This window comes from Lottia gigantea (assembly GCF_000327385.1).
Source record: "Lottia gigantea unplaced genomic scaffold LOTGIsca_109, whole genome shotgun sequence".
Classification (NCBI taxonomy): Eukaryota; Metazoa; Mollusca; class Gastropoda; family Lottiidae; genus Lottia; species Lottia gigantea.
The window spans coordinates 103,844-130,142 of NW_008706978.1; the positions used below are offsets into that span (position 1 = coordinate 103,844).

General features: G+C 32.2%; 1 protein-coding gene across 1 annotated transcript in view; it reads left to right on the top strand.

Annotated features, from left to right (window-relative positions):
* Positions 1 to 24,797, top strand: part of LOTGIDRAFT_136727 (hypothetical protein) — a gene marked incomplete at both ends in the record, with an annotated part of 25,654 nt that extends 857 nt beyond the window's left edge. Inside the window, 14 exons of the mRNA XM_009046927.1 lie at positions 2,708 to 2,750; positions 5,830 to 6,012; positions 11,958 to 12,014; positions 12,562 to 12,654; positions 12,901 to 13,029; positions 13,387 to 13,554; positions 14,956 to 15,071; positions 15,652 to 15,847; positions 19,623 to 19,815; positions 20,356 to 20,422; positions 20,765 to 21,004; positions 21,410 to 21,477; positions 24,257 to 24,451; positions 24,580 to 24,797. Of these exons, the coding sequence (XP_009045175.1) occupies positions 2,708 to 2,750; positions 5,830 to 6,012; positions 11,958 to 12,014; positions 12,562 to 12,654; positions 12,901 to 13,029; positions 13,387 to 13,554; positions 14,956 to 15,071; positions 15,652 to 15,847; positions 19,623 to 19,815; positions 20,356 to 20,422; positions 20,765 to 21,004; positions 21,410 to 21,477; positions 24,257 to 24,451; positions 24,580 to 24,797 (1,966 nt within the window). The remainder of the gene's footprint in view (positions 1 to 2,707; positions 2,751 to 5,829; positions 6,013 to 11,957; positions 12,015 to 12,561; positions 12,655 to 12,900; positions 13,030 to 13,386; positions 13,555 to 14,955; positions 15,072 to 15,651; positions 15,848 to 19,622; positions 19,816 to 20,355; positions 20,423 to 20,764; positions 21,005 to 21,409; positions 21,478 to 24,256; positions 24,452 to 24,579) is intronic.
* Between the last annotated feature and the right edge of the window lie 1,502 nt (positions 24,798 to 26,299).

A 26,299-nucleotide genomic window follows, 5' to 3' on the forward strand; every position in this document is an offset into this window, starting at 1 on the left:
TAAGCGAGTTCGTAAATTATTCTTAGTTTCTCCTACATACCGTTTGGGGCATTTCTTGCATGAAATTAAATATATTACATTCGAATGTTCACATGTTAGATGTTCCTGGATCGGGTACCTTTTATTCGTAGAGTTGCTTACAAAATAATGAGTTTCTGATATAAAAGGACATGTTTTGCATCTACTGGACAAACATGGAGCACTTCTTAAACCTGGAGGTACTTCGGCATAAAGTCTGTTTTTAGCTGCTATCTGTGCTAAGGTGGAATTTTTTATGTTTCGTAAAAATCGTTTAGAGTACCCACGCTCTTTCAGTTTTGAGAAAACAATCGTACAGGCTTGGTTGAAATCAGAAGATCTTGTACAAATTCGATGAAATCGTAAAACTTGTGACTTAATTATACCAGAAAAGGTATGTTTTGGGTGAAAGGAACTCTTGTGCAAGAGTTGATGAGTATCAGTTTCTTTGAAATACACTTTAATATCCTGTTTATTTGTTTCTGCTATGGAATCTCCCTTAAAGACTGTGGTATCGAGAAAGTCTATGCTTTTGTCACTCACTTATCTGTATGTTTTAAGTAAAAAAATACAGACGTTAATTTTTCAACACTATTTAAACTATTTTAAACTACTGTAAGGATTAAAGCAAGATAAATGCCCAATTGTAGAGATATATACTCTGTTTTAAGTTAACCCTTTTTTCGTGTTATAATCATGATGTTTTTGATAATGAAAATTTTGTATAGCTGTAAATAGTTATGATCACATTGTAGGCCTTCATTGCATGAGTTTAAATTTCTTATCTCTTCTACCTCAAAACAAAATAAACTGGTCTTCAATGCTCACTCACTACACATTTTATACAATGCTGTTTGAGATATTAGCTACTTACGGTACAGTTTCCTCTCAAAGACTTGAAAGTGCGCAAACGGATATCTGATCTATTTTTGAAGGGCATTTAAAACTCAGAAATAAAGTAATCTTACTTGTGTTTGAGATTACTTGAACCAAATGAATGTTCTGAAGCATATCATTGTAATAAATATTTATAAATGGATCAAGTATGGATATTTGTAATTCAGTTGGTGTTCATATATCCGTTTTGGCCACAAACTGATCCTCATCTTTTCAGCAGTTGATTGGTGCCTTATTTCTGATCGCTGAAAAAAACCCTCAATTGAGGCTGCATCAGTTCAGCTGTTTAAGAAAGGTTTAGGCCAGTATCATGTTAAGAAATTGTTTCAATAAAAGTCGATAGTTTTGTTTAAAAGGACAGGAGTGCCATTTTTTGGCCATTAGTACCTTAGTCAAAGAAACTGGAATTTTTTTTAGCTTAGTCAATCACTAAGTGTTCATAGCTCACATGGAATTACTGTGTTTGAAAGTTCAAAAGACGGGTGGTCTTTTCTTGTGACACTGCCATATATATAGAGACATGTATATTAAATAGAAAGTGAAATTCCTAGGTTAAGATATTTTTGAAGGAATAAGCAACTATCTTAAGATGAAAATGTAGCAGATTCATTGTTGTGTTTGGCTAAATCACTACATCCAAGCTGGCCATAATTCAACCCCATTACAAAACTAAATAAACATTGACATGGTTATAGCAAGCTTATATCTACTCATGAACTTAAACTTGAATGTTGTGACCAAACAATTTTTGATGCTTTTCGAACCTTAGAACCTTCTAACCCATGAGTGTCTAGAATTATCTGCATTTGAAAGTTAAATTGATGAGTCATCTTTTATTGAAGGGCTTGAAATCACAGACTGATTCAAAATTTTAAGAATCAATTTTAGTCCCTGTCTGTTAAATATTAAACATTACAAAAATTTAATAAGGTTCCTATTGATCTGTGCATTTTGGCATTAAATATTTTGCTGACACCATCAGCTTATCCAGTATGTTAGAAATAGATGAAATAGGCCAATCAGACAAAAAAAAATGAAAAGTTTAAACTATGGATTTGATAAGTGACTTTTGGAGCCGCGGTGGCTCAGTGAGTTGCTCGCTAACCTGAAGGTCCAGGGTTCAATCCAGGCATAGATCGAGATAATACCTTCGGATTTTTCAACCCAGTTTCCCCCTGTCAGTGATGCAGGTACAAAGGGCTGACATGGAAAAGGCGTCTAGTCGTTCGAATGGGACAATAAACCGAGGCCCCGTGTGCTACAGGCTGTGCACGTTTAAGATCCCTCCATGGTTGGAAATCGAAAAAGAGCAGGCTAATGCCGCTGTCCTGGCAAAATTTTCCCCATTGCACCCTGCATGGCGTTGCCCGTCTTCATTAGCCCACATGGTGCAGAAAAGTAGGACGTAAAACTCAATTCATTTCATTTTTTATGATAAGTGACTTTCATGTAATTGTGTTAATCCTTTGCAGCCTTATCCATAATTCATCATTGATCTGAGTAGACTTGATCCGAGTTAACTTGATCTGAATTAACTTCGGTTCAATCTGTCTAGTATTCACTTTGAAAATAGACCATTTCTAAATAATATTATATGCTTAAACTTATGTTTTACAATTATATCAAAGCTTTGATATTCTAAGGTCAGTAATATTTTGAATTTCTGAACCAATTCGTAGATAAAGTAAGCAGTAAAGACAGTTGTATATGTATTTGAGCAACCCTTTCCTTCCAAGAGTGATTGAATTCTTTTACAAATTGCTGGAAGTCAAATCTTCAATTTCTGTTTCAGATGTTTTGATGGCTATAATGCTACTGTTTTTGCTTATGGACAGGTATGTTGTATTTCATGATATCACAATTACTACATCAAAAACGTATGTCCCAAGATAATGCTTTTTTTGTGTAAGCTTATATAACACAAAATGGTTTTTATCAAGAATCGTGAAATTCGCATCAAAAAATATAAGTTTCTCTTTTTTTCTCTCATATAAATACAGATATACAAATGAAATTTTCATTGTCTGGAATGCCTTTGGGTCCATGAAAATATAGATTTGTAAATTTACTTTTTGTAAAATAAACTCCCTTGAGCTCTTTAAGTCATGGGTTCTTCATTTTCCTTCTAGAATTTCTATCTACTGCCAAATCAAATTGTAACCCTATATTCATTTGAATTGAAATTTTGAAGTGTTGCAGCAAAAGACCAAAAGGACTTGATTCTTCTGTACGTACATTACCCATTGATGTTGATGCGATCTTGTAAAGTATCAGTAAAGAATAGTAACTCATTTAAGATCCTCTTAGAGTTATATATATGGATTTTATAAATTAAAATCTGAAATTATCATAGTTTTGCATCAATATCAGACTATGGTTAACTAAGGTTAGATATAAAACACAGTGATATTGTACTACATCACTTACAATATTCTCAAAATGTAGGTGTATCTTAAAACACTGCCTATAGAACATACAAAAACTTGTAACAATTATTGACATAAAGATTAGAGTTTTGTCTAAAGCTTACCTGGTCGACCAGTTAAATCTTTATTTTTGTCAAATAACGTACTATTACATTAGGGACTATATTTAGAATATAAGCCAAATCATGTCAAACCAACACCATTAAGCTCCTATTCTTATTTTTGCTCTGGTCTCATCAGCCTTTTCTAATCTTTTAATCACAGAGATGACCTCTAAAGCCATAAAATAGATTGTAAATAGGTTTTATAAAAAATTTGTGTATTGGGAACGCTGATAGCATCAGTTTGCACTAAAAAATTTAGAAGACCTCTTTACAAACCCTTTTAAAATAATCCACACTTTTCTCTGGTTTTGTGTGGCCAAATAGTGCTTAATAAAACTGTTTCTATTCCATGCTTAAAATGTTTATGATGAATATATCATTAATTGTAGGACTTGGCTACCGCAAAGTCCCAGTTTGTTATCGAAATGTCCAAAATCGGCTCTAAAAGGCGTATTTTTGCATCGATTTTCTTCGGGTTTTCATTTTTACAATCTACCTGTAATTTCTGACCTGATAGCACTTGAAAAATTACGAAATTCGAAAATTTTTTCGATTTTTTTGCAACTTTTTTGCTTTTGCATCGATTGATCTGAAATTTTAAATGCAGAGAGACTTCACTAATGTTAATAATATGATACAGTCAAATTTTGTACGTCATTTCCGATTTTAAACATGAAAGCGACTGAACTTCAAATCTACTTCCGGTTGAATAACTTCCGGTGTAATTTATGTAGGTCAACAAAATTTGGCTGATCTTTGGCAAATAAAATTTTATGGCCGATTTTAAAATAAAATCCAGACCGGAAGTAATACTTTGGCCGCCATATTGAAAAAACACACTTTTGTAAAACTCAAAATGGGGCCTCAGGGTAAAAGTTGATATGCTCAAATTTGATGTGAATGTAGTTTGCAATCGATTGCGCAAAAAACATTGGGAGCCGAATTTTGAATTTCGCTTTTGCTTTTTTGCAACTTCCGGTTGAAATTTTTTAAAGCTTTAAGCGATCACAGCATGTGACCTTGACCTTTGATGACCTTGACCTTCATAGGGTCAAAGGTCATTGACCTTGGCTATCATTTGATACTTTGACCTTTGACCTCCGACATGTACTTCCGGTTTTATAGCTATCCGTAAAAAGCCAAATTTGCAACTTTGGACTGCTCTAACACGTGACCTAATTAACCTTGAGGGTTAATTTTTTCGGTTTCCTAATGTGCTTCTCATGCACTTTACATAGATATATAACAATCGTTATTTTAAAGCAAAATTGAAATTCGTGATTTTTTTCAAATTTGAGTTTTTTTTTACAATATTTGTGTCTTTTTGAGCTAGGTATATGTATATCTTATGATCTATTTGATGTAGAACCTTGATATTTGGAATACAACTAGACACTTTGAATATGAATTCACCTATGACAAAAAAACTTATGTGGGCGTGGCACATCCGGGTTGAATTACTAATTGTTTACATTTAAAGGGAGGGGCATAATTCGCATAGGATGCGTTTTTTCAAAAAGGGCCTTTGCACACAATTACCTCATCCTTTTGGCCAGTTTGTGTTAACAGCTCAGTTGTTTCAGCTTTATAGTTCCAAAAAAGGAACGTTTTTTTTACATTTGGATATTTTCATTTTTCGATTTTGACTTTTGTTAACTTTTGTTGACCTATATCTTTTGACCTGTATTATGTAGGAGCTTGACATTTGGAACATAATGTAACAATTTGAATATCAATTAACCTATGCAAAAAAATTGAGGTGGGCGTGGCACATCCGGGTTAAATTACTCATTATTGACATTTTTGGCTAGGGGCATAATTCGCAAAATATACATTTGTTCAAAATGGAACTTTGCATACAATTACCTCATATTTTGAACCACTTTGTCTCAGAATTTCAGTTGTTTCCGCTTCATAGTTCAAAAAAAGGAACAGGTTTTGGAAATTAAAAATTTTCAATTTTTGACCTTGACCTTTGTTGACCTTGACCTTTGTAGAATCAAACTTTATTGGCATTGGCTATCTATTTATACTTTTATATTTTCCGTCTTATGTCAGCTTCTGGTTTTATAGTCGTGTGCAACTTGAAATTTTGGTAACGTATATCTCTTGATCTTGACCTTTTTAGACCTTCTCTTTTACAAGATCAAAGGTCATTGACCTTGGCTATCTGCAGATACTTTCATTTGTGAAGTCTGACGTCTACTTCCAGTATTAGAATCTTCTAAAAAATGAAAATTTCTAAACTTTAGACTGTTCTTGCGCTTGATCTAATTATCATCGAAGGTTGATTTTTTCAGGGTCTTTTGCATTTTGCTACATTTGCAAAGTTCCACTCTGTGCCACGAGTGGCTCTAGTATATCATTTATTTACTAATTTATAGACAGGGTCTGGTAAAACCTACACCATGGGTACAGGTTTTGATGTTACAGCTCCACAAGAAACAATAGGTATAATACCCAGAGCGGTTGATCATTTATTTAAAAGAATAGAAAACTGCCGAAGAGAAGCTACTGAGAGAAATGAACCACCACCTGAATTTAAAGTCAATGCTCAATTTATGGAGGTAAGTGTCCAATATGTACATGTAATGAACATAATGACCTTGTTTCCACTGATTAAATTTAACTTGAAAAACAGACATGAAAACTAGCTTTTACTCACAGTCAATACTCAATACATGGTTTTAAAGGAACATGTGCAGTATGTCCAAGAGTAAATGATACCTTGGTACCAGCAATGTAAATCGTTCTGCTTATCTAATCAGTAATAATGTTCACAGCTTACCATAGAAATTTGAGCCGTTAAAATCTAAGTGTAAGCTTATCCATATGTATAAAGTTATCTTATTGAGTCGAAGTTTTAAACAGTTTTTATTTTGCATTTTCGTTGATGACGTCTTGAGTATACAGTAGACTCAATCATCATGTCCCACTTCCTCTAGGCACAGATGCGATTGAAGATATCAACAAGATGTTCAAATTTCGGATACAGCAATTTTTATACGCCCACATGAAAATGTCTTATAGATGATTTTAAGATTATTTGAAAATTTATTATAAACCACTAAAGATTTTGTTATCATTCTGACAGCTGGTAGTGGGCGTATGTTATCTTGCCTGGCAAGCTATCTTTTACTTATGTCATCAATGGATTATAGAAAGAAGTAAAACTTATAAATTAATCAATATAAATAGTAATTTGTAGTATTTGAGTTAATTTGTATTTTGTTACGCATGATCAACTAAGCTCTTACTTTATATAGAATAAGGGAAGAACTTTAACTTTCATAAAAATATTTATCATATATCAAACAATTTTTTTCTTTTAATATCCTTTCAAAACATCTTGAAAGATAGTTGAACTGACCACATGATTAGAAAGAGGTGGACACTTGACCTCAATAGGCCTTTGACATTCCCAGTTATTGACATTAACTTGTCATAGGTGTACCTGCCCTGTCAACTTGTATCAGTATTTAGTAGTACTGATAACTATATCAAAACAACTTTCTCTCTATACTGACAAATAGCCTTGACAATCGTATTCATCTTTTTTAGCACTTCAAAAAATATTTCCTTTTGTCATATTCAGAAGAAAATATTTCAGAAACATGCTGTGTTCAAGATTTAATCATTCAAACTAATTATGTTGAAGTGGTTTTTTCAAATAATTTTTGAGTTGCTGTGAAATTTTTATTTTTCATTTTTTGAAGTATGTTTTTATAATGAAGTCTTAAAGTTCAGCTTTGATTTTTTTTGTTTTTTTTAACTGAAATGATGAGTTTCATTGAAAATTATTTTTATGATTGAATGTCAAAATCCCATTTTTTATTATAGAAAACTAATTATGTTGAATATATCAAGACATAAGCTGTATTATAAATTTCGTAGTATTATAATAGAAATCTCTGATATCTGACCTCATGAACAGCCAGGCATGATACTGAATAATATAAACCTGGCCATCAGATACCTATAAGATATAACATTCTATTTTTAGTCTTGGTTCTATTTTTAAATTTACTAATTAATCCATCAATATTGGTGAGCTATGATAGCAATATTGAGGAAATTAGATAAAATGGATGAATTAGGTTGAAAAATGAATTGTTTTTAAAATGTGTAAATATGAGAAATTATCAATAAAGGTGTCAGCTGTTTATGTTTATATAAGTGTAAGGTTTATTAGGTCTATTGAAAGGGTGGTAGAAATAAATTTGTTGCATTTCTTTCAATAATCCTTTCTTATAAAAAATATTCAGTATATAAACCAGACAAAAGACAATTTATATCCAAATGTTTGGCTTTTTTTTCTAATTTTAAACAAAGCTACATTCCAGTGGATGTCCTTCTTAAAAACTACATATAAACATTATAGTTGAAGACTTCAATTGTATAGTTTTATTGTTGTAAATATATTTATAACACTACTAGTATAGAATGAGATTACTTTTTATAAATTATAAGAATAATCAGATGTTGCAAATTCTCATACATTATGGCCTTTGATAAGCTTATAGAGTAAAATATGAGTCAATACTTCAGAAATTATGTCAAAATTAGATAGATATCAAAATTGTAATTTAATTGATTAGCTTAAGCCAGAATAAGACTCTTCTATTGTAACATTACATAGGTCTTCTAAATATAGGTTTGAATGTCCTTGAAAACAGGTTTTGACCTTGAAGGTCCTTGAAAATAGGTTGTAGTTTTGAAGGTCCTTGAAAATACGTTGAAGTTTTGAAATTTTTGAAAATAGGTTGTGGCCATGAAGGTTTTTGAAAATAGGTTGGGGCCATGAAGGTTTTTGAAAATAGGTTGGGGCCATGAAGGTTTTTGAAAATAGGCTGTGGCCTTGAAGGTTTTAGAAAATAGGTTGTGGCCATGAAGGTCCTTGAAAATAGGTTGTGGCCATGAAGGTCCTTGAAAAAAGGTTGTTGCCGTGAAGGTTTTTGAAAATATGTTGTGGCCATGAAGGTCCTTGAAAATATGTTGTGGCCATGAAGGTCCTTGAAAAAAGATTGTTGCCTTGAAGGTTTTTGAAAATATAATGTGGCCTTGAAGGTCTTTGAAAATAAGTTGTGACTTTGAAGGTCCTTGGAAATAGGTTGTGGCCTTGAAGGTCTTTGAAAATAGGATGTGGCCTTGAAGTTTTTTGAAAATAGGTTGTGGCCTTGAAGATCCTTGAAAATAGGTTGTGACTTTGAAGGTATTCAAATATAAGTTGTGGTCTTGAAGGTCTTTTTATGTAGGTTGTGGTCATGAAGGTCTTTTAATGTAGGTTGTGGCCTTGAAGGTCTTTTAATGTAGGTTGTGGTCATGAAGGTCTTTTAATGTAGGTTGTGGCCTTGAAGGTCTTTTAATGTAGGTTGTGGCCTTAAAAATCTTCGAAAATGTTATATATGAACATTTTTTGAAAATCTTTAAAATGGTTTTACAGAGCTGATTGACCCACAGAAGAATTTTTCTGAACTTATTATGTGTATCAGGGACGCTGATATCAACAATTTGCACCATTTCAATTTTCAATCAGAAGTCTATTGTTCTTGCAATGCCACTGAAGGTAAGCATTTTATGACGTCAGGATGGCTTTGTGATGTGACGTCTTACATAAGTAATGTGGAATTGCAAAGGACCACAGATATCGGATTGAAAATTGGAATGGTGCAAATCGATGCTATCAGTTTCTCGTATAAACATAGATTTTCTAGGATACCTCTTTACCTCCCTTAAAAATATTAGTATACTTACTGTGTGCAAATATTGAAATTTTTTTTATTTTGTATGAAAGTTCTTGAAGTTGAAACACTTAATTATTTACCAGTAAATATAAAAAGGCCAAAGATTTTATTGTTTGAATTGAAGTATAAAGTTTAATTTGTTGAAAACAAATCAATTTGTTTTTCTTTGAACCATTGCTTATTTCCTCAAATTTATATTGGGTGGTTGATTGCTTGATCATTTAAGCTTCACCATCTAGTATTACACTGGAAATTGAATATTTGACACAGCTTTGAAATGACCTTGATGAAGTTGATGTCACATTTTGTCCAAATATTTCATACCAAAATAAAGAAATTGATAGTCTTATAATGACAATGATTATCTCAGTCACTGAATATTTTAACATATATTAGTGGTGACTGATCAATACAAAAAGAAGTTCCCATAGACTGAACTTTGTTTTTTCTGGACTCACTCCACTAATTCATATAAGTAATCTCCTGAAGCCTGACCAATCCCTAAAAACTGATTTAAAACCTATTTTGTCTATGCAAATATTGAGTTAATCAAATGGAAACTATTTTCACACTTATTCTTCCACATCTTAATCTCATCATATTTCTCAAATCTTAAATCAATAATGATTTCAGATATTAAAGTTCAAGATCTATACCACAAAAAAGGCAAAAAAAACAAACAAAAAAAGGAGAGGGAATGTCCAAAAATACTGTGGTCTACGTTCATATAAAATCATTGGTGCAGAAAATATAGTTAATATACTTGAAGGAATCAGTTAATTTAAGTTTGTCCTGAAACTTGTTCAGGAGGATTCCAAATTGTCCTAGGATAAAGTTCAATTTCAGTTTCTCCTAGGACAATTTAAAATTGCCCTAGGAGAAACTCTAATTGGAGTTTTAGATTTTAGTTTCTACTGTGACAGATATTTCCAGAATCATGCTAAAGACTTTCTGAATTGAAATAGCCAGGTATCTGGAAAGTTTGTACACTAAAACAAATCTTAAGATGCATTATAATTAGCTTGTATCAGATGATGTTTTGTGTAATACAGGTATTTTCATACAAAGATAAAAAAAAATGAAGGAAACATCCCATTGGTGAAATTATGATTAAATACTTTGCTCCATGACCTTATGTTATATAAACTATTTTATCCATGTGGTCCATTATTTACATTTAAAAAGGACAGATAAAAGAATATTTTTTTATTCAAATTTTTATTTAATATGTCCATCAAGCATAATATTTTTTTTATTCAACGATTTCTATAATCTTGACCCATTATGTGTAGTTACTGTTCAATTATATTACTTTACTTTCTCAGATACATACAATTTATATCTTTTTATCTCACATTTATTATGACTTAAAGGTAAAAAATGGGTGATTTGGTATGACTCTTTAAAGCTCAATTATTATGTGTTTATATTTGTTGAGAATATAGGTCACTGATAATTTGTTGTTATCTGTTAAAAAGTTGACTATACTATTGTTAGTTTATTGTAAATATTTTAAGACTGTTTATTCACACTGTGTAGGTACAACATGTGATCATCCCTACCTAACCCTAATAAAGTCCCTTAATATCATTCTTGACATCAAAATGGCTTCACTCTCGAGAAAAAAAATTAGCTCATCTGGATTTTTGACACATGTCTGCAGTGTTTTGGGTCATCTCTGACAAAAAGCTGAAAAAGTTGAAGGAATTTAGAATTGCAAAGTCATGATAATGTGATCATACTTAACAAAAAATTTAAGCTTATGTAACTTCTGCATAGCATATAAATGGAGAGGTCTATTGGGCCATGGCTTCACCTCGGGCGTGTGATAAGTCTCATTTTTATATGCCCACATGAAATGGGGGGCGTATATTGCCGTCACCCATGTCCGTCCGTCCGTCCGTCCACAATTGCTCGTAAACACTCTACAAGACACAATCCTTGACGGATTTTGACAGAACTTGGTATGAGTGTTTGTTATCACCAAAGGATGAACCCTATCGAAAATCAGCAAAATCAAAAAATAATTAGTATGAGTTATCGCCCTTGCTATTGAAACGCGTTCAATTTTTAGCTTGTAATCACTTTAAAGGGCACAATTCTTGACGGATTTTGATGAAACTTTGTGTGAATGTTCGTAATCACCCAAGAATGAACCCTATCGAAAATCAGAAGAATTGAAAAATATTTAGTATGAGTTATTGCCTTTGTTCTTGAAAATGCTTTCAAATTAAGCTCTTAAACACTAAAATGCATGATTCTTGCTGGATTTTGACTTGGTTTTATTATTCAGTCACGAGCTGAAGATTGAATATTTGCCTTCTAGAGTGTCCACGAGCTAAAAATTGAACACGTTTTTCAAGAACAAGGGCAATAACTCATACTCAATATTATTCATTATTGCGCTAAAGAGTTCAAAAGAAGTGTATAACTGAAGGTTGAATATTTCATACTGGTGATTGTTACTGTACTGCTAAATATTTATATTCAAAATCAAAGCTGCCAGTGGGCGTATATTACCTTGCCTGGCAAGCTATCTTGAAGTGAAAATTAAGCCCTCTCAAAATTCAACTCAGGCCATCTGAAATCTGTTGGTTTTTTGGTGGCCCCTGGGAGACCCCAGACATCAAGGGGCGTTGGACCTCGGTAGGGAGACACCTCATTTTTGGCCCCCTGTTCTGGTAGTTTCTAGATAAGCCCCTGAATTTCTGTGTGGACATTAAACCTACTAAATGAAATCTTTATTATGGATTATTTATTTATTTCAGTTATATAATGAGGAAATATTAGATTTATTAGACACAACCAGAGATCCTGAATCTAGGGTAAATATTTTGATATTGTGTTAACTACATTAAATTAATCATTCAACTTGAATCTGATGTTAAGTTGGGTTTGATTTTAACAGTATTTGATATATATGATTTAATATCCCTAACCGCGTTTCCACTAAGAATTGTAAAGAAATACTGGCTAGGTTTGATACAGCTTTATTGCCGAACGCTTTTTGTTCTAGTTTAACCTGTTCCCGAACGACTTTCAGCCTCGATCACAAAGTCGCACATTATTGACAACTCGTGAAGTACAAGACTCCCGTTTAGACCAGTAAGAAATGCAATAGACCGGAAATACCAGTATGCCCCTTTTGCCGATTGCAAAAAAGGGGATTTCAGTTCCATTACCGTAACGGTTTGGCAATTTGGCCAGAAGAAACACACGAAGGCTAGCTTAAAGCTGTTTTTTCCCCAGTGGAAACACAGTAAATGTCTTGTTTTTACTGCATTATTTTTGAATTGCAATGTTACAATAATTATCAGTCTTAATGTAAATTGTTTGATGTTATCTGTATGATTGGTTTGAATCTTAATCCAGGGTAAAAAATCTCACATCAAAGTACATGAAGATGCAGTTGGTAGTATCTATGTTGTTGGTGTTACTACTAAACATGTTACTTCTTTACAAGACGTAAGTATATCGCTATCTCAAACCTAATTATTGCCACTAGTAGTTATTTATATGGAAAAGTTATAAATTGTGCATATTACTTGCTGCAAATATTCTATATTGTGTGGGTATGGTCTTGATTAAATCATGAAATAGAGATAGATTTGAAAGGTATACAACTGAGAGCTTAAATGTATTCTGCTTCTTATTTAGACAAAATCATTATAAATGCTGATTGACATATAATGTAATGTATTAAAATTTCAGACTATCCAGTGTCTTAAACTTGGTGCCTTATCTAGAGCTACTGCCAGTACAAACATGAATTCTCAATCTTCACGATCTCACGCTATCTTCACATTACATATTAAACAACACAGAATTGTGAAAGATGAGGTTTGTAGATAATTTAAACTGATAACTTGAGCATGTTTACTTTAAACTGAAATGACGATGAAGAAATGATTTTGGTTGCTTGGCCTAAAGAATTTTTATTTGATAGACAAAGGTGAAAAAAGCAAAACAATTAGGTAAACTCAAAAGACAATAGCTAAAAAATTTCTAGAAATGTATGAAATTATTCTTGCAATAAACGTACACCATATTTCTGACCAAGGACATAGTTTCTGAAATAGTCTATGCTCCTTAGAACTGGATAAGTTTAAAATAACCTTTCCCATTTATCTAGTCACTTTACAAAAACTAATTAGGTTGTATGATAACATACAGATTTACTTTAATCAACAATTGTAGGCTGTTCTAGAAGATGGCAAAGAGACAGATTCAACACAAGCTGTCAATGAATTTGAGACGTTAACAGCTAAGTTTCATTTTGTTGATCTCGCTGGTTCGGAGAGATTAAAACGTACTGGTGCTACAGGTGATAGAGCTAAAGAAGGCATCTCTATTAATTGCGGTTTGGTAAGTGTAGAAAGTTTATAAGTAAATTCTTTTGAAAGCCTTTAAAATGGTATTTATACAAATTTATTGCAAATTTGTTTAAGAGAAAACTAATCAATTTAGGCAATGGTTGGGGTAGTAATTTATAAAGTAAGGTAGCATGTGTGACAGGTTTGATATAAAAGCAAACTGGCTAAATCTTCATCAATTGCTCATTCCATGCCAGTATAATTCTTAATTTTTATACGCCCACATGAAATGTATTGCATTGATATAGATATTGGCCTAGAATCTATCAAGATAGGATAACAGAAAAATAGGCTATTCATTCAGGTGAATACAGACATACTAAGATGTGTTAACATGCATACTTTTCTTTCTTCAGTTTTGTCTATAATAACAGGGCTTTTTTATGATTTTTATACGCCCACATGAAATGGGGGGTGTATATTGCCGTCACCTCTTTCCGTCGGTCCACAATTTCTCGTAAACACTCTACAAGGCACAATTCTTGACTGATTTCGATAAAACTTGTATGGTTGTTTATAAGGATAAACCTTATTGAAAATCAGACAAATCGAAAAACATTTACTATGAGTTATTGCCCTTGTTGTTGAAACACGCGTAAACACTCTAGAAGGCACAATTCTTGACAGATTTTGACGAAACTTGGTATGAGTGTTTGTAATCACCCAAGGATAAACCCTATCGAAAATCAGAAAAATTGATAAATATTTAGTATTAGTTATTGCCCTTGTTCTTGAAAACGCGTTCAATTTTTGATTCGTAAACACTCTAGAAGGCACAATTCTTGACGGATTTTGACGAAACTTGGTATGAGTGTTGGTTATCACCAATGGTTAAACCATATTGAAAAACAGAAAAATTGAAAAATATTTGGTATGAGTTATTGCCCTTGTTCTTGAAAACGTGTTAAAATTGAGCTCTTTCTGGATTTTGACAAAACTTGTTTTATTATTCAGTCCTGAAGATTGAATATTTGCCTTCTAGAGTTTTCACGAGCTAAAGATTTAACACTTTTTCAAGAACAAGGGCAATAACTCATACTCAATATTATTCAGTGTTGTGCTAAAGAGTTCAAAAGAAGTGTATGACTGAAGGTTGAATATTTCATACTGGTGATTGTTACTGTAATGCTAAATATTTATGTTCAAAATCAAAGCTGCCAGTGGGCGTATATTACTTTGTCTGGCAAGCTATCATTACTATAAACATCACAGTACTGGTAACAGAAGAATCCCTATTTTTTTTTATTCAACTACATTTTCGCCTTCAGTAGAATACAGTAATTTTGTTTCAATCAATTACATGCTGTGGAAGGAAATGAATGTCATTTTTGAGCATCCTGAGTTTTTGATGTGTGCTTACTTACTAACTTAAATGTATGGATGAATATTTCAGTTAGCATTAGGTAATGTTATATCAGCTTTAGGAGATAAAGCTAAGAAAGGTTCACATGTGCCGTATAGAGATTCTAAATTAACCAGGCTATTACAAGATTCATTAGGTGGAAATAGGTAAGTCCTTCATGAATTCTGCACAGATGCTTAGAGCCTCCGACTTCAACAATTGGCCAAAATATGTCAGTCAGTTGATTGTTATACATCTTAACGATGAATGACACCCACACGAGAATGCAAATTATTTCAAATAAGAATTGAACAAATCCACTGCAGTTTTCATCTGGTTTGGGTGAAATTTAGAATGTCTTGTCTGAAACTGAGGATGTTTTTGATGATTGGTTTTTCAGCAAACGGAAAGTACAGTTTTCATCAAATTTGGATGCAGTGTGTCAAAATCAATGTATGATCGGTGAGGGTAGAGTTATCATGTGATTTTAATGAAGTAGTTACATACTTACAATTATTATCTTTGACATGTTTCAAATGGACTAGTTTTCTCATGGGAAAAAATCTGTACAGTTGCTATTGGCAACTTGTTATTTAGGTTGTCAAAGTTTCCTTCTGTATGTAACTAAAATTTAATTTCAGTGAATGAGAAAACAGTTATTATGACAACTCTATCACTCAGACAAACATAATCTATTTCAATGAGGTCAAGTTCATCCATCTCATAATCTGATAATGTTATTTTCAGTCGAACTTTAATGATAGCATGTATTTCTCCATCGGATAGAGATTTTATGGAAACATTAAATACATTGAAATATGCTAATAGAGCTAGAAATATCAAGAACAAAGTTATGGCTAACCAAGATAAAGCTAGTAAACAAATGGCTATATTACGAGCTGACATCATTGCCTTGCAACAAGAATTACGTGAATATAAAACTGTAAGTATGAAAACACTAAACAGACATTACTAAATATCTTTTTTATACGCCCACATAGAAATGTGGGCCATATATTGCTGTTACCACTGTCTGTCGGTCATTTGATCAGTTGGTTCGTCAGTCTGTCAACATTTCTTGTGAACACAATAGAGACTACAGTTTTCAACTGATTGAAATGAAACTTGATGTGATCATTTATATTGATGAGATCTTGGACAAGTTTGAACTTGATGATTTTTCAATGAACGGTTTTTGAGTTATAGCCCTTGACTTAGATAAAATGCTTCAACATTTGTTCATGAACACAATAGAGACTACAGTTTTCGTATGATTTTTATGATGAATTGTTGCTGTGAAAAGGCGGAAATCACTGAAGGGAGATGCGGTGGGAGCTTACTTCGTCCAGCGTAGTTTGCAGAGAATTCGTCGAATTTACATCCTCTGGCAAGTGTTTTCATTTGCTTTATTGGATAAGTATTCTTTTTAATGTTTGAAATATTTGTCATTGTGATATGTCTATATTCTTCGGAAGCCACTTGACACTAGTACGACTACGGTCTGACTCAGTGACTGAGTCTTCATCTATCTATGGCTATGGCCTGGGTTGATAAAAATGCCAACTAGTGCTGATTTTAAAGTAGGCCTAACTAACAAGTATAATTTTGAATATGATTTTACAAAAAAGAATTTTCAGTTCAAAATGTTGTTATGGGGGGGAATTCTGTTCATTTCAAATCAGACCTAAAGTCTGGGACAAATGGCATGCAACTAAAAATTATATTTTGAATATGCATGGAAAAATAGACAAAAGTTCACAATGGTAGAGTTGACTATCTCTAAAGTTTATGCCTTTTCCTTATCATGATAGGCTCAAATTCAAAATGTATTGCATTGATATAGATATTGGCCTAGAATCTATCAAGATAGGATAACCGAAAATAGGCTATTCATTCAGGTGAATACAGACTTACTAAGATGTGTTAACATGCATACTTTTCTTTCTTCAGTTTTGTCTACAATAACAGGGCCTTTCTATGATTTTTATACCCCCACATGAAATGGGGGGCGTATATTGCTGTCACCGCATCCCGTCGGTCCGTCCGTCGGTCCACAATTGCTCGTAAACACTCTACAAGGCACAATTCTTGACTGATTTCGACGAAACTTGGTATGGTTGTTTATAATCACCCAAGGATGAACCCTATTGAAAATCGGACGAATCGAAAAATATTTACTATGAGTTATTGCCCTTGTTCTTGAAACGCTCGTAAACACTCTAGACGGTGCAATTCATGACGGATTTTGATGAAACTTGGTATGAGTGTTCGTTATCGCCCAAGGATAAATCCTTTCGAAAATCAGAAAAATTGAAAAATATTTAGTATGAGTTATTGCCCTTGTTCTTGAAAACGCCTTCAATTTTAGCTTGTAAACACTCTAGAAGGCACAATTCTTGACGGATTTCGATGAAACTTGGTATGAGTGTTTGTAATCACCCATGGATAAACCCTATCGAAAAATTGAAAAATATTTAGTATTAGTTATTGCCCTTGTTCTTGAAAACGCGTTCAATTTTTAGTTCGTAAACACTCTAGAAGGCACAATTCTTAACGGATTTTGACGAAACTTGGCATGAGTGTTGGTTATCACCCATGGAAAAACCGTATCGAAAAATGGAAAAAAATTTTCAAACTTCTTTCCATGGATAAGAGGAGCAGCTTGTATGTCTTGGGAGGTTCAGTCATGGTCAGTTTTTCAAGGTTTGTTCTATCAGTTGCCTTACATATAGTGGGTACATTTCCAACAGCACACTCACACTGGGATTCAGCTATAATGCCATCTATGTCAATGTGATACGAAACTTTCTTCTTCATTTCTGCATGACATTCGGATTTGAAAATATATAAACCGTCAGTAGATGCTATTCTCAGAAAACGATTGGTATAAAGTTTCTTTGAGTCGTCATCAAGTTCCTTTTGAAATTGTTCATGGTAACACAGGATAGCTTCTAACTTCAGTAATGAAAATTTGGTATCAGTGTTAATGTCTTTGTAGAGATCATAATTAGGAATTTCCATTGAAGATTCATTTTCCAATTCACACTACGCAACTGCAAAGGAGTGGAACTGTCGAAGACACCTGACCCCTTGTCATTTTTAACTACTTTCGCTTTTTGACAGGACGTATTGATCTAAGCTTAGCTAGTTAAAGGATGCTGAAAATAATCAAAGAAACTTACGAACTTTTCGATAAAATCCCTCTTTCTTCCAGATACTTTTCCCACTCTAGATTTCATTTCCTTTCTCAGTTTAGTTCAGTCCCGTAGACCATAATCACGCTTCGTCCATTTACATGATCAGCCAGTGTTGCAGAACCGTGGGACCGCAATAGCCGTCGCGCCATCTACATCAAGGAACGACAACTCGCGAGTTTGGTTCCCCATTCAAACTAATAAAATATGAGAAAATTCATATTTTAGTCATTAAAGACTGTTTTATTATTTCTGACAGCTGCCAGTGGGTGTATGTTACCTTGCCTGGCAAGCTATCTTCTACTACTATTACAGTACAGTGGGGGTGTATATTGATTTCACCCATGTCCGTCGGTCTTTGGGTCCATTTGTCCACAATTACTCAACGAAACTTGGTATTAGTGTTTGTAATCACCCAAGGATGAATCCTATTGAAAATCCTTGTTCTCTTCAATTTTTGACTCATAAACACTATACTATAAGGCACAATTCTTGACTGATTTTGATTAAACTTTTTTTAAGTGTTTATAATTACCCAAAGATGAACCCTATCGAAAAAAGTAAAATATTCAATGAGTTATTGCCCTTGTTTTTATACGCCCACATCTCTCTATGTGGACGTATATTGTCGGCACCCCTGTCGGTCCTTCCGTTCGGCCGCCCGTCCGTCAACATTTGCTTGTAAATGCTCTAAAAACTAGAGTTTTAAATGGAATCAAATGAAATTCGGTATGTGTATACATATTCATAAAATGAAGATCAGGTTCGAATTTGAGCTATTTTCGACCGTTAGAAGCAGAGTTATTGCCCTTGCCCCAAAATCTTGAATATGCTATTCCTCTCTTAGTTTTCAACCGATTTTGATGAAACTTAAAATGGATGTTATTGGACCTAAATCGAAAGGTTTGAGAAAGTTTAGTTAACTTCTGATTAAATTTAAGGCTTTTTCACGATTTAGGCCTTTTACGTCAGTTTTGAGTTTCAGTTATCGCCCTTAAACCTCTCTACAGTAAGTGCTTCTATCAACATCAATTGCTCTAAAAACTAGATAAATGAAATTCGGTATGTGTAGACATTCATTGAGCTATTTTCGACCCCAAGAAGCAGAGTTATTGCCCTTGCCCCAAAATCTTTAATATTTACCATCTGCATGCCGCGGTGGGCATATATGGCTGTGGTCCACTATCTTTTTAGCAAAGTAACACTCTAAAAGGCTTCTTGAAATTGTTTATTATCATCCATGGGTGAACCCTATTGAAAATAAAAAATTGAGAACTATTGTATATGAGTTATTGACCTCAATTTGAAAACACTCATACACACTTAAAGGGTCTATTCCTACTGGATTTTGTTGGTAATATTATTCAGTGTCACCCCCAAAAGTTCAAAAGATGTGTTTGACTGAGAGTTGAATATTTCATACTGATGATAGTTACTGTACTGCCAAATATTTTTATTTAAAATCAAAGCTGCCAGTGGGTGTATATTACCTTGCCTGGCAAGCTATCTTTGTTTTGTTTCTAGGGTCAACGTGCTGTTAATTCAGAAGGTGTTGAAACTATTACTGATACTTATCATGAGAATCAAATGTTACAAACAGAAATAGAAAAATTACGTCAACGTGTCAAGGCTTTAAGTGAAACTATTGAGAGTCTCAAGTTAAGAAATTCTCAATTAGTTGTTGAAATAGCTACATTTGGAATAGTCACTGAAAATGGTAAAATGTTTAATTACTTATGTTCAACTTTCAAACCTACAGATCTTCTTTACAAAACATTACTATATCTAGCAATGTATAATAATATAGAATTTAACATGTACCGGTACAAGGTGTCTTTAGGAAGACTTATTGTCATTCTGTGATTTGTTTGTTAACTTGGCATTCTTTTTCGAGAAAGGACCTAGCTATAGGTGAACAAAGATTACATAAATAAGTCTGCTAGGCAGTTAAATAATATATTTAATGTTCCATTTTACTCCCTGATCCTAAAGTTATTTTATCACAGTTCCTTGGAACTAAATTCCTATTTCTTGAAGAAAAGACCAAATTAAATGCCAAATGACAAATATTATCTATGAATTAAGAGAACTTCTTGTGTTTATGTTTTGAATTTCCCTTTGATGAGCACAATTATTAATGCTTGATTATAATACGGATTATATTTTTGGCAGTCTTACCATACATTTACAATAATGTGTGAAAGTTTAGGAAGTCTGAAAGTCCACCCAAACTTTTACCCTTTTGGTTTTTTTTTAGGTGAAGTATCGAATGAAGCTGCTAGTAATTTGATAAGTTCTTATGTTAAGGAAATTGAGGATTTAAAGTAAGCAACACATTGGTCATTGATTCTTGGGGCCTTCAATGATAGCATTCCTTGACAAAAAAAAACATTGCATAACAAAGTCTTTAAAAATGATTTTCTTGCTAAAACAATTATGATGGCAGTTTCATTTGACTTTGTTGAAAATTTGATATACTCATGTTGGATTGCTGATATTGAAGATAGTCAATGATACTACAGTAACTATTTCAGTTTTCACATTGGAATGCATAAGAAAGACAATATAATTATTTTCACTACAGCAAGTATTTCTTTAAGTTAAGAATTATTGTTGTTTATATTTGAACATTCCATGAACACTAGTAATCTTTTTGACTGTTTCAGAACTAAGTTATATGAGTCTGAGGCTATGTGTGATACAGTAAGAAAATCAGCATTACGTAGTCCAAGAAGTCCATCATCCAGACTACTAGCTAGTCCAATGTCAACTGCTGCTAGTGGAATATTCGATGTTCCTGCTACACCAGACAATAACTCATTATCAGCTATTTTAGAAGAGGCAAAGAAAGATGTCAATAAGTTGAAAAAGACTAAACGGTCAAAGTCAAGAAATAATCAGCATGGGTTAGTCAGAATTTCTACAAAATATATGGAATGATCTAGGAATAAATGAAAAGCGTTTTTAATCGAAGTATATATTTTTATGATAAACTGTTTTGTATATTTTATATATAGAATATGTATGATATGTTAGTGAAAGATAGAATAGTATAATATATTTGAGTATTTCTGAAATATTTTAAAGGTGAAATGATCACAAAAAGGAAGATATTATCTGACCAACATAATTCCATACAATATTCAAGATTTATGTTGACATGAAAAGATAATTATTTTTGGTGATATTGGTTCACTTTTTATGACTATCTTTACAAAAAGAAGTATCTATGGGTTATATAGTTGCAGATGTGTGTGTACCAAGAGTAAAACATAGTACACTGAAATGATAATGATTTTTACTTCTAGAAGTGATAAAGAAAATGTAAGTGATAATGAAAATGATAGAATAAAAGATGATGATATTGAACATGTTGAAAGTCAAGAAAAATCAGATGATGATGAAACAAACCAGGTATGTTTGACTTTTCATATCAGAATATTTTTACTGGATTGATGATATGAATAGTAGTGTTTTAATCCGATTTCGGGTAGTGTTTCACGGGTAACTGGGTCTGATTTGATATAATCAGTTTATAAGAAGTAAAAAGAGAGCAATTTTGACAGGAAATTTGTTACTGTATGAGTCTTTAATCTTTAGTAAATAAACATCTTTATTTTGATATAAGTTCAACTACTTACTCGTTCTGGATAATCGCGTCACAATGGTCTTAGTTTATCGACAGTCGCCGTGTGCACCATTATGTTAATTAGGTTAAACAAATAAGCATTGTTATCATTATCAGACATTAAGCACATTCTTATTTTTATTGTATTGCGAAAATGTAACAGTGTTTTTAAGCGTGTTCTAGTGTTTTAATAAGTTTTGTTATTATTTTTATTATTTCAATTGGGTACGAGTTGCTTAGAATAAAACAGTTATCGTATTAAGATCGTATTACTTTTTATCAACTCTCCTCTAATTGGCTGTTTGTTTCTTCTTGCCTGTCAATCAGCTTCAAGCTTATTAATATTCATGAGTATAGATTCATTGAGACAATAGTTTTATACCAGTTGTGGAATCAGTTCACTGATTCGCGGCGACTTCAATGAGATACACGCATTACACTGACCCCATAACTGGTATAAAAACCTTTGATCTGTTAGAAACTGTAGCAATGAGTGACAATGGCGCCACTCCGTCTGAACTCTGTCTGGCCCGCTCGTAATCTGACATTAATGCATACGCTTCAATGCCACAATACGATATGTTTCATGATAAAAGAGATAAGATATGAGTATGCAATATAATCTTTAAACAAAATATAGAGATAGAGATCATAATAAATAACGGAATACAATTTATGGTATACTAATTCTACCCCTGAGTTTTATTGTACAGTATCGTTTCAACAATTCGCATAATTTTTTTCATATTTTTACTGTAATAATGGAAATATGAAAAATATGAGAAAAAGAAACGAAAGTTTTGTTCAACCTTTTTCTCTTTCTTATTTAAAAGCCTTCTAACAAGAGATTATTCTTGTTGCTATTGTTTTAATATAATATAACAACACATATCTGCACTCAGTCTCATCTTATTGACATCCAGTTATATACATCTATCACCAAAGCAATTCCCTTTGTCAACAGATTCGTCGTTTGTATCCTGTAACATCACCAATATCTCAGGTTCAACACGTGCAGAGTGGCACTACAACACTTATTAAAGTTTTATGTACTTATTATATTTTGTGTTTTGACACTATGTAGAACAATGGAGTTTTTTTAGAGAGTGACTCCACAACACTTATTATATTTTATGTTATGAAATTATTCAGAACATGGGTGATATGGATGATAATAGTGATAATGAAGAAAATGATGATGATGATGATATTGATGATGAAAGTGAAAGTGATATTGATGATGAGGATAATGATGATGATGATGAGCAAGGTAAAATTCATATTGTTCATTTCATTTTAAGTGCTCATAGTTCTAGCTGTAAGGGTTCAATAAAAATGCTCACATCAAATATAGATTGCAGCAATACTTTATAGTCCGAATTGATTTGGATATTGTTTATATTAAATAATATACTATATTATCATTATAATTTTATTAGAGAGTCTGCTAACTGAATCTATGTATGATGATAGTGAGGAGATATTTTTAGATTATTGGGAAATGTGGGCAGGTAGAGAAAATCTCCATATATATATATAGATGTTGTTTATTTCCTTTTGTACAATGATTTTGTGTTGCCAGCTAGGTAGGGCATGCTCACCATTTCTGAACACCTAATGCTATTTTAAAGTTATTTATATGCAAGGCTGTAAATACTGTGCCATCTATTTGATGCAGTCTCCTACACACATGATATGATGAATTGTTATGGTTGTTCAGCGGAATTGATTTGCTAACTCTTCATTGTTTTATGTTACCAGTCAAATTATTTTAGCCTTGTTTATTTGGTATATATATATTCTTTTTAATAATTCAGCACATATTTCTTTCACAAATATACTTATACAACCAAATCAAACAGTATTAGCTATACTGTTATAATATAAAAACAAATGATATTCTTTATATATATATTTCTATAGAAACACCCAAATTTTAAAATGTAAATATATTTGTAAACTTAATAACTCAATATTTCACATGCTCATATAGGCAGTTTTATCAAGATGTTGTAAATGTGCACAGTAGAGCTAAATTTAAACAGTGAATTTAAAGATTACAAAAGCACTTATTTATCTTATTTTTTGGTTTAAATGTTCCTCTTTTTTTGAAAATTATATAACAGTTTATATAAAGTGGTATTTTTATCTTATTGTGATGCATGGTTGTTTTGGGGGTTGTCATCTACAATCTACTTGAATCTAGATGATTATGTAGTAATAAAGAGTTTATTGTAATATCTTGTTTGAAAATAGAAAATATGATTGTCTTAACAATGTCATTTTAAAATAACCTGAATTAAGCTCTTGAAAACATCATAGATTTATTTTGAAATTTTATTAGTTTCAATTTTAGAAGTATACCCTACTTTTTAGAGACAATGATAAATATTCACTTCTGAAAGAACTTTGACTTATTATTGGGAGCAGATTGGTGAAATATGTTGCTTTTTTGTAAGAATTGATATTCAGATTTTTTTTCTGGTAATAAAGGTTTTATGTAAAAAAGTCTTTGCTTTCTCTTTCTTAGATTCTGATCATATTCATGAAGATTTAGCAGAATTAACTTGTGAAATATCTATAAAGCAAAGATTAATTGAAGAATTAGAACAAAGTCAGAAAAAGATGCATGCTTTACGTCATCAATATGAAGAGAAAGTTGTTCAGTTAGAAACTAGAATAAGAGAGACAGAATTGGAAAGAGATCAAATCTTGTCAAATTTAGGTGAGAAGTGTGCAAACATGTTTTTTTTTTCAACCCATCATTTCTTATATTAAGTTATTGAAATTTTTCATTCAATTTTCATAAAACTGGGTATAGTTCAACAACAGCGTTCTCATGTATTTATACAGGTAATAAAGAATCCTCCTCAAATGACAAAGTTAAGAAGGTAAAACAAGATTATGAGAAGAAGATCAATGATTTAACTGGTGATTTAAGAAAAATGCAGGCAGCTAAAAAAGAGCATGCTAAATTAGTAAAGAATCAGTCTCATTATGAGAAACAACTAAAGACATTACAACATGAAATGTTAGAGATGAAGAAAACCAAGGTAAACTTTAAATACTAGTAATTCATATTTTATGAATGTCAATCATGTTAATGCTGTGCTGGTAGAAAATGCTTGATTCATTTTCATTTTAAATTAGCCAGGATTGTAATTGGACTCAATGAATTGGTTGATGTGTGAACTAATATTTTTGATAGGTAGATGTCCTCTTTATCTAGACTATATGGCAAAACAGATTACAGTGATATATGACATGATGTTATGTAATTTGATCAGTCCAGACTCTTTTGATATATTTTATGTTTTATTTCAGGTTCGACTCATGAAACAAATCAAAGATGATGGTGAGAAGAATAAATCTTTAGAAGCTCGTAAAAATAAAGAAATATTCCAGATCCGTCGTGATCAGTTGAAATTCCAGAACAGAATAAAAAATTTAGAACAGGACAAAAAACAAAAAGACATTGTTCTAAAACGAAAACAAGAAGAGGTAAGTTTATTGTTAATAGATGACACACTTGTGGTTTTGGTTGAGTCGTTGCTAAATGAAAAGGAAAAGGGTAATGTCGGTTTTGTCTAAATTAACTCATTATATCAGTTTTATCAGTTAGTAGCTTGTTGACCATATGTAAGTGAGATATTCATTATTTTATTCATGTTTATATGGAGTTTACATTTCACAACTCATCCGATATTCTAGGGTTATGAGAATTTTCTAGCTAGAGATCAAGTATTAACTTTGAAATTACTGAAACAGGGTTACTTGACACACAAACTTCAAATGTCATGTAGGAAATTTTATAATCGAGAACTCCTTGATAACTACAATAAATCAATTTCTGTCATTTTGGCTGATTTGTTTAGTCACGGGAATTAGATCATGCTTACTCTTTTCCTAGTGGTACCTTTTTTTCGGATGTTGCCATTCTTTGAATAAGATTTTTGATTGACGACATTATCTTGCTTGTACAGATTTTTATCAAAAAACATGTTTTGGACAATGTTGTCAAAAGTCTTAATGAATTCTTTTATAATATTATAGATGTAGTTAATTTTCTTATTTAGCTTGAATCTTTACGGAGAAGAAAGAAAGTAGTAAAACCAATGTCTGCTAAGGCTGCTGGTCGTATTGGTACTTATGATAGACCAAATACAATTCCTATAGGTATCTTACTAGACCATTATTCTTTATAAGTCATTTTCAAATTGTGTAATCAATGATTCCACCACTATAGAAATGAGCAATCTATCAATGTATCTAGATCTGATCTTTTCTAAATAGCTAGCTGAAGCTAAAATATATTGTACATAGAGTTTATATTTTTATGAAAGGCGCTCACCTGCATGATATATCTTTGGCATTTCTTATACTGTTTTTTTAAATTTCTATAACCCTTGTCTCATGTCTGATAGAAAATGATTATTGATAATTTTTTTTTTTTAGCACCCATTTCATCATTGAACTCTAAGAGAAAGAAGAAACAATTTTCTCCAAGGGCTGCTAAAATTAAATGGGATACAATAGAGAAAAATGTAATATATTTTAGGTTTCGGTAGTGATT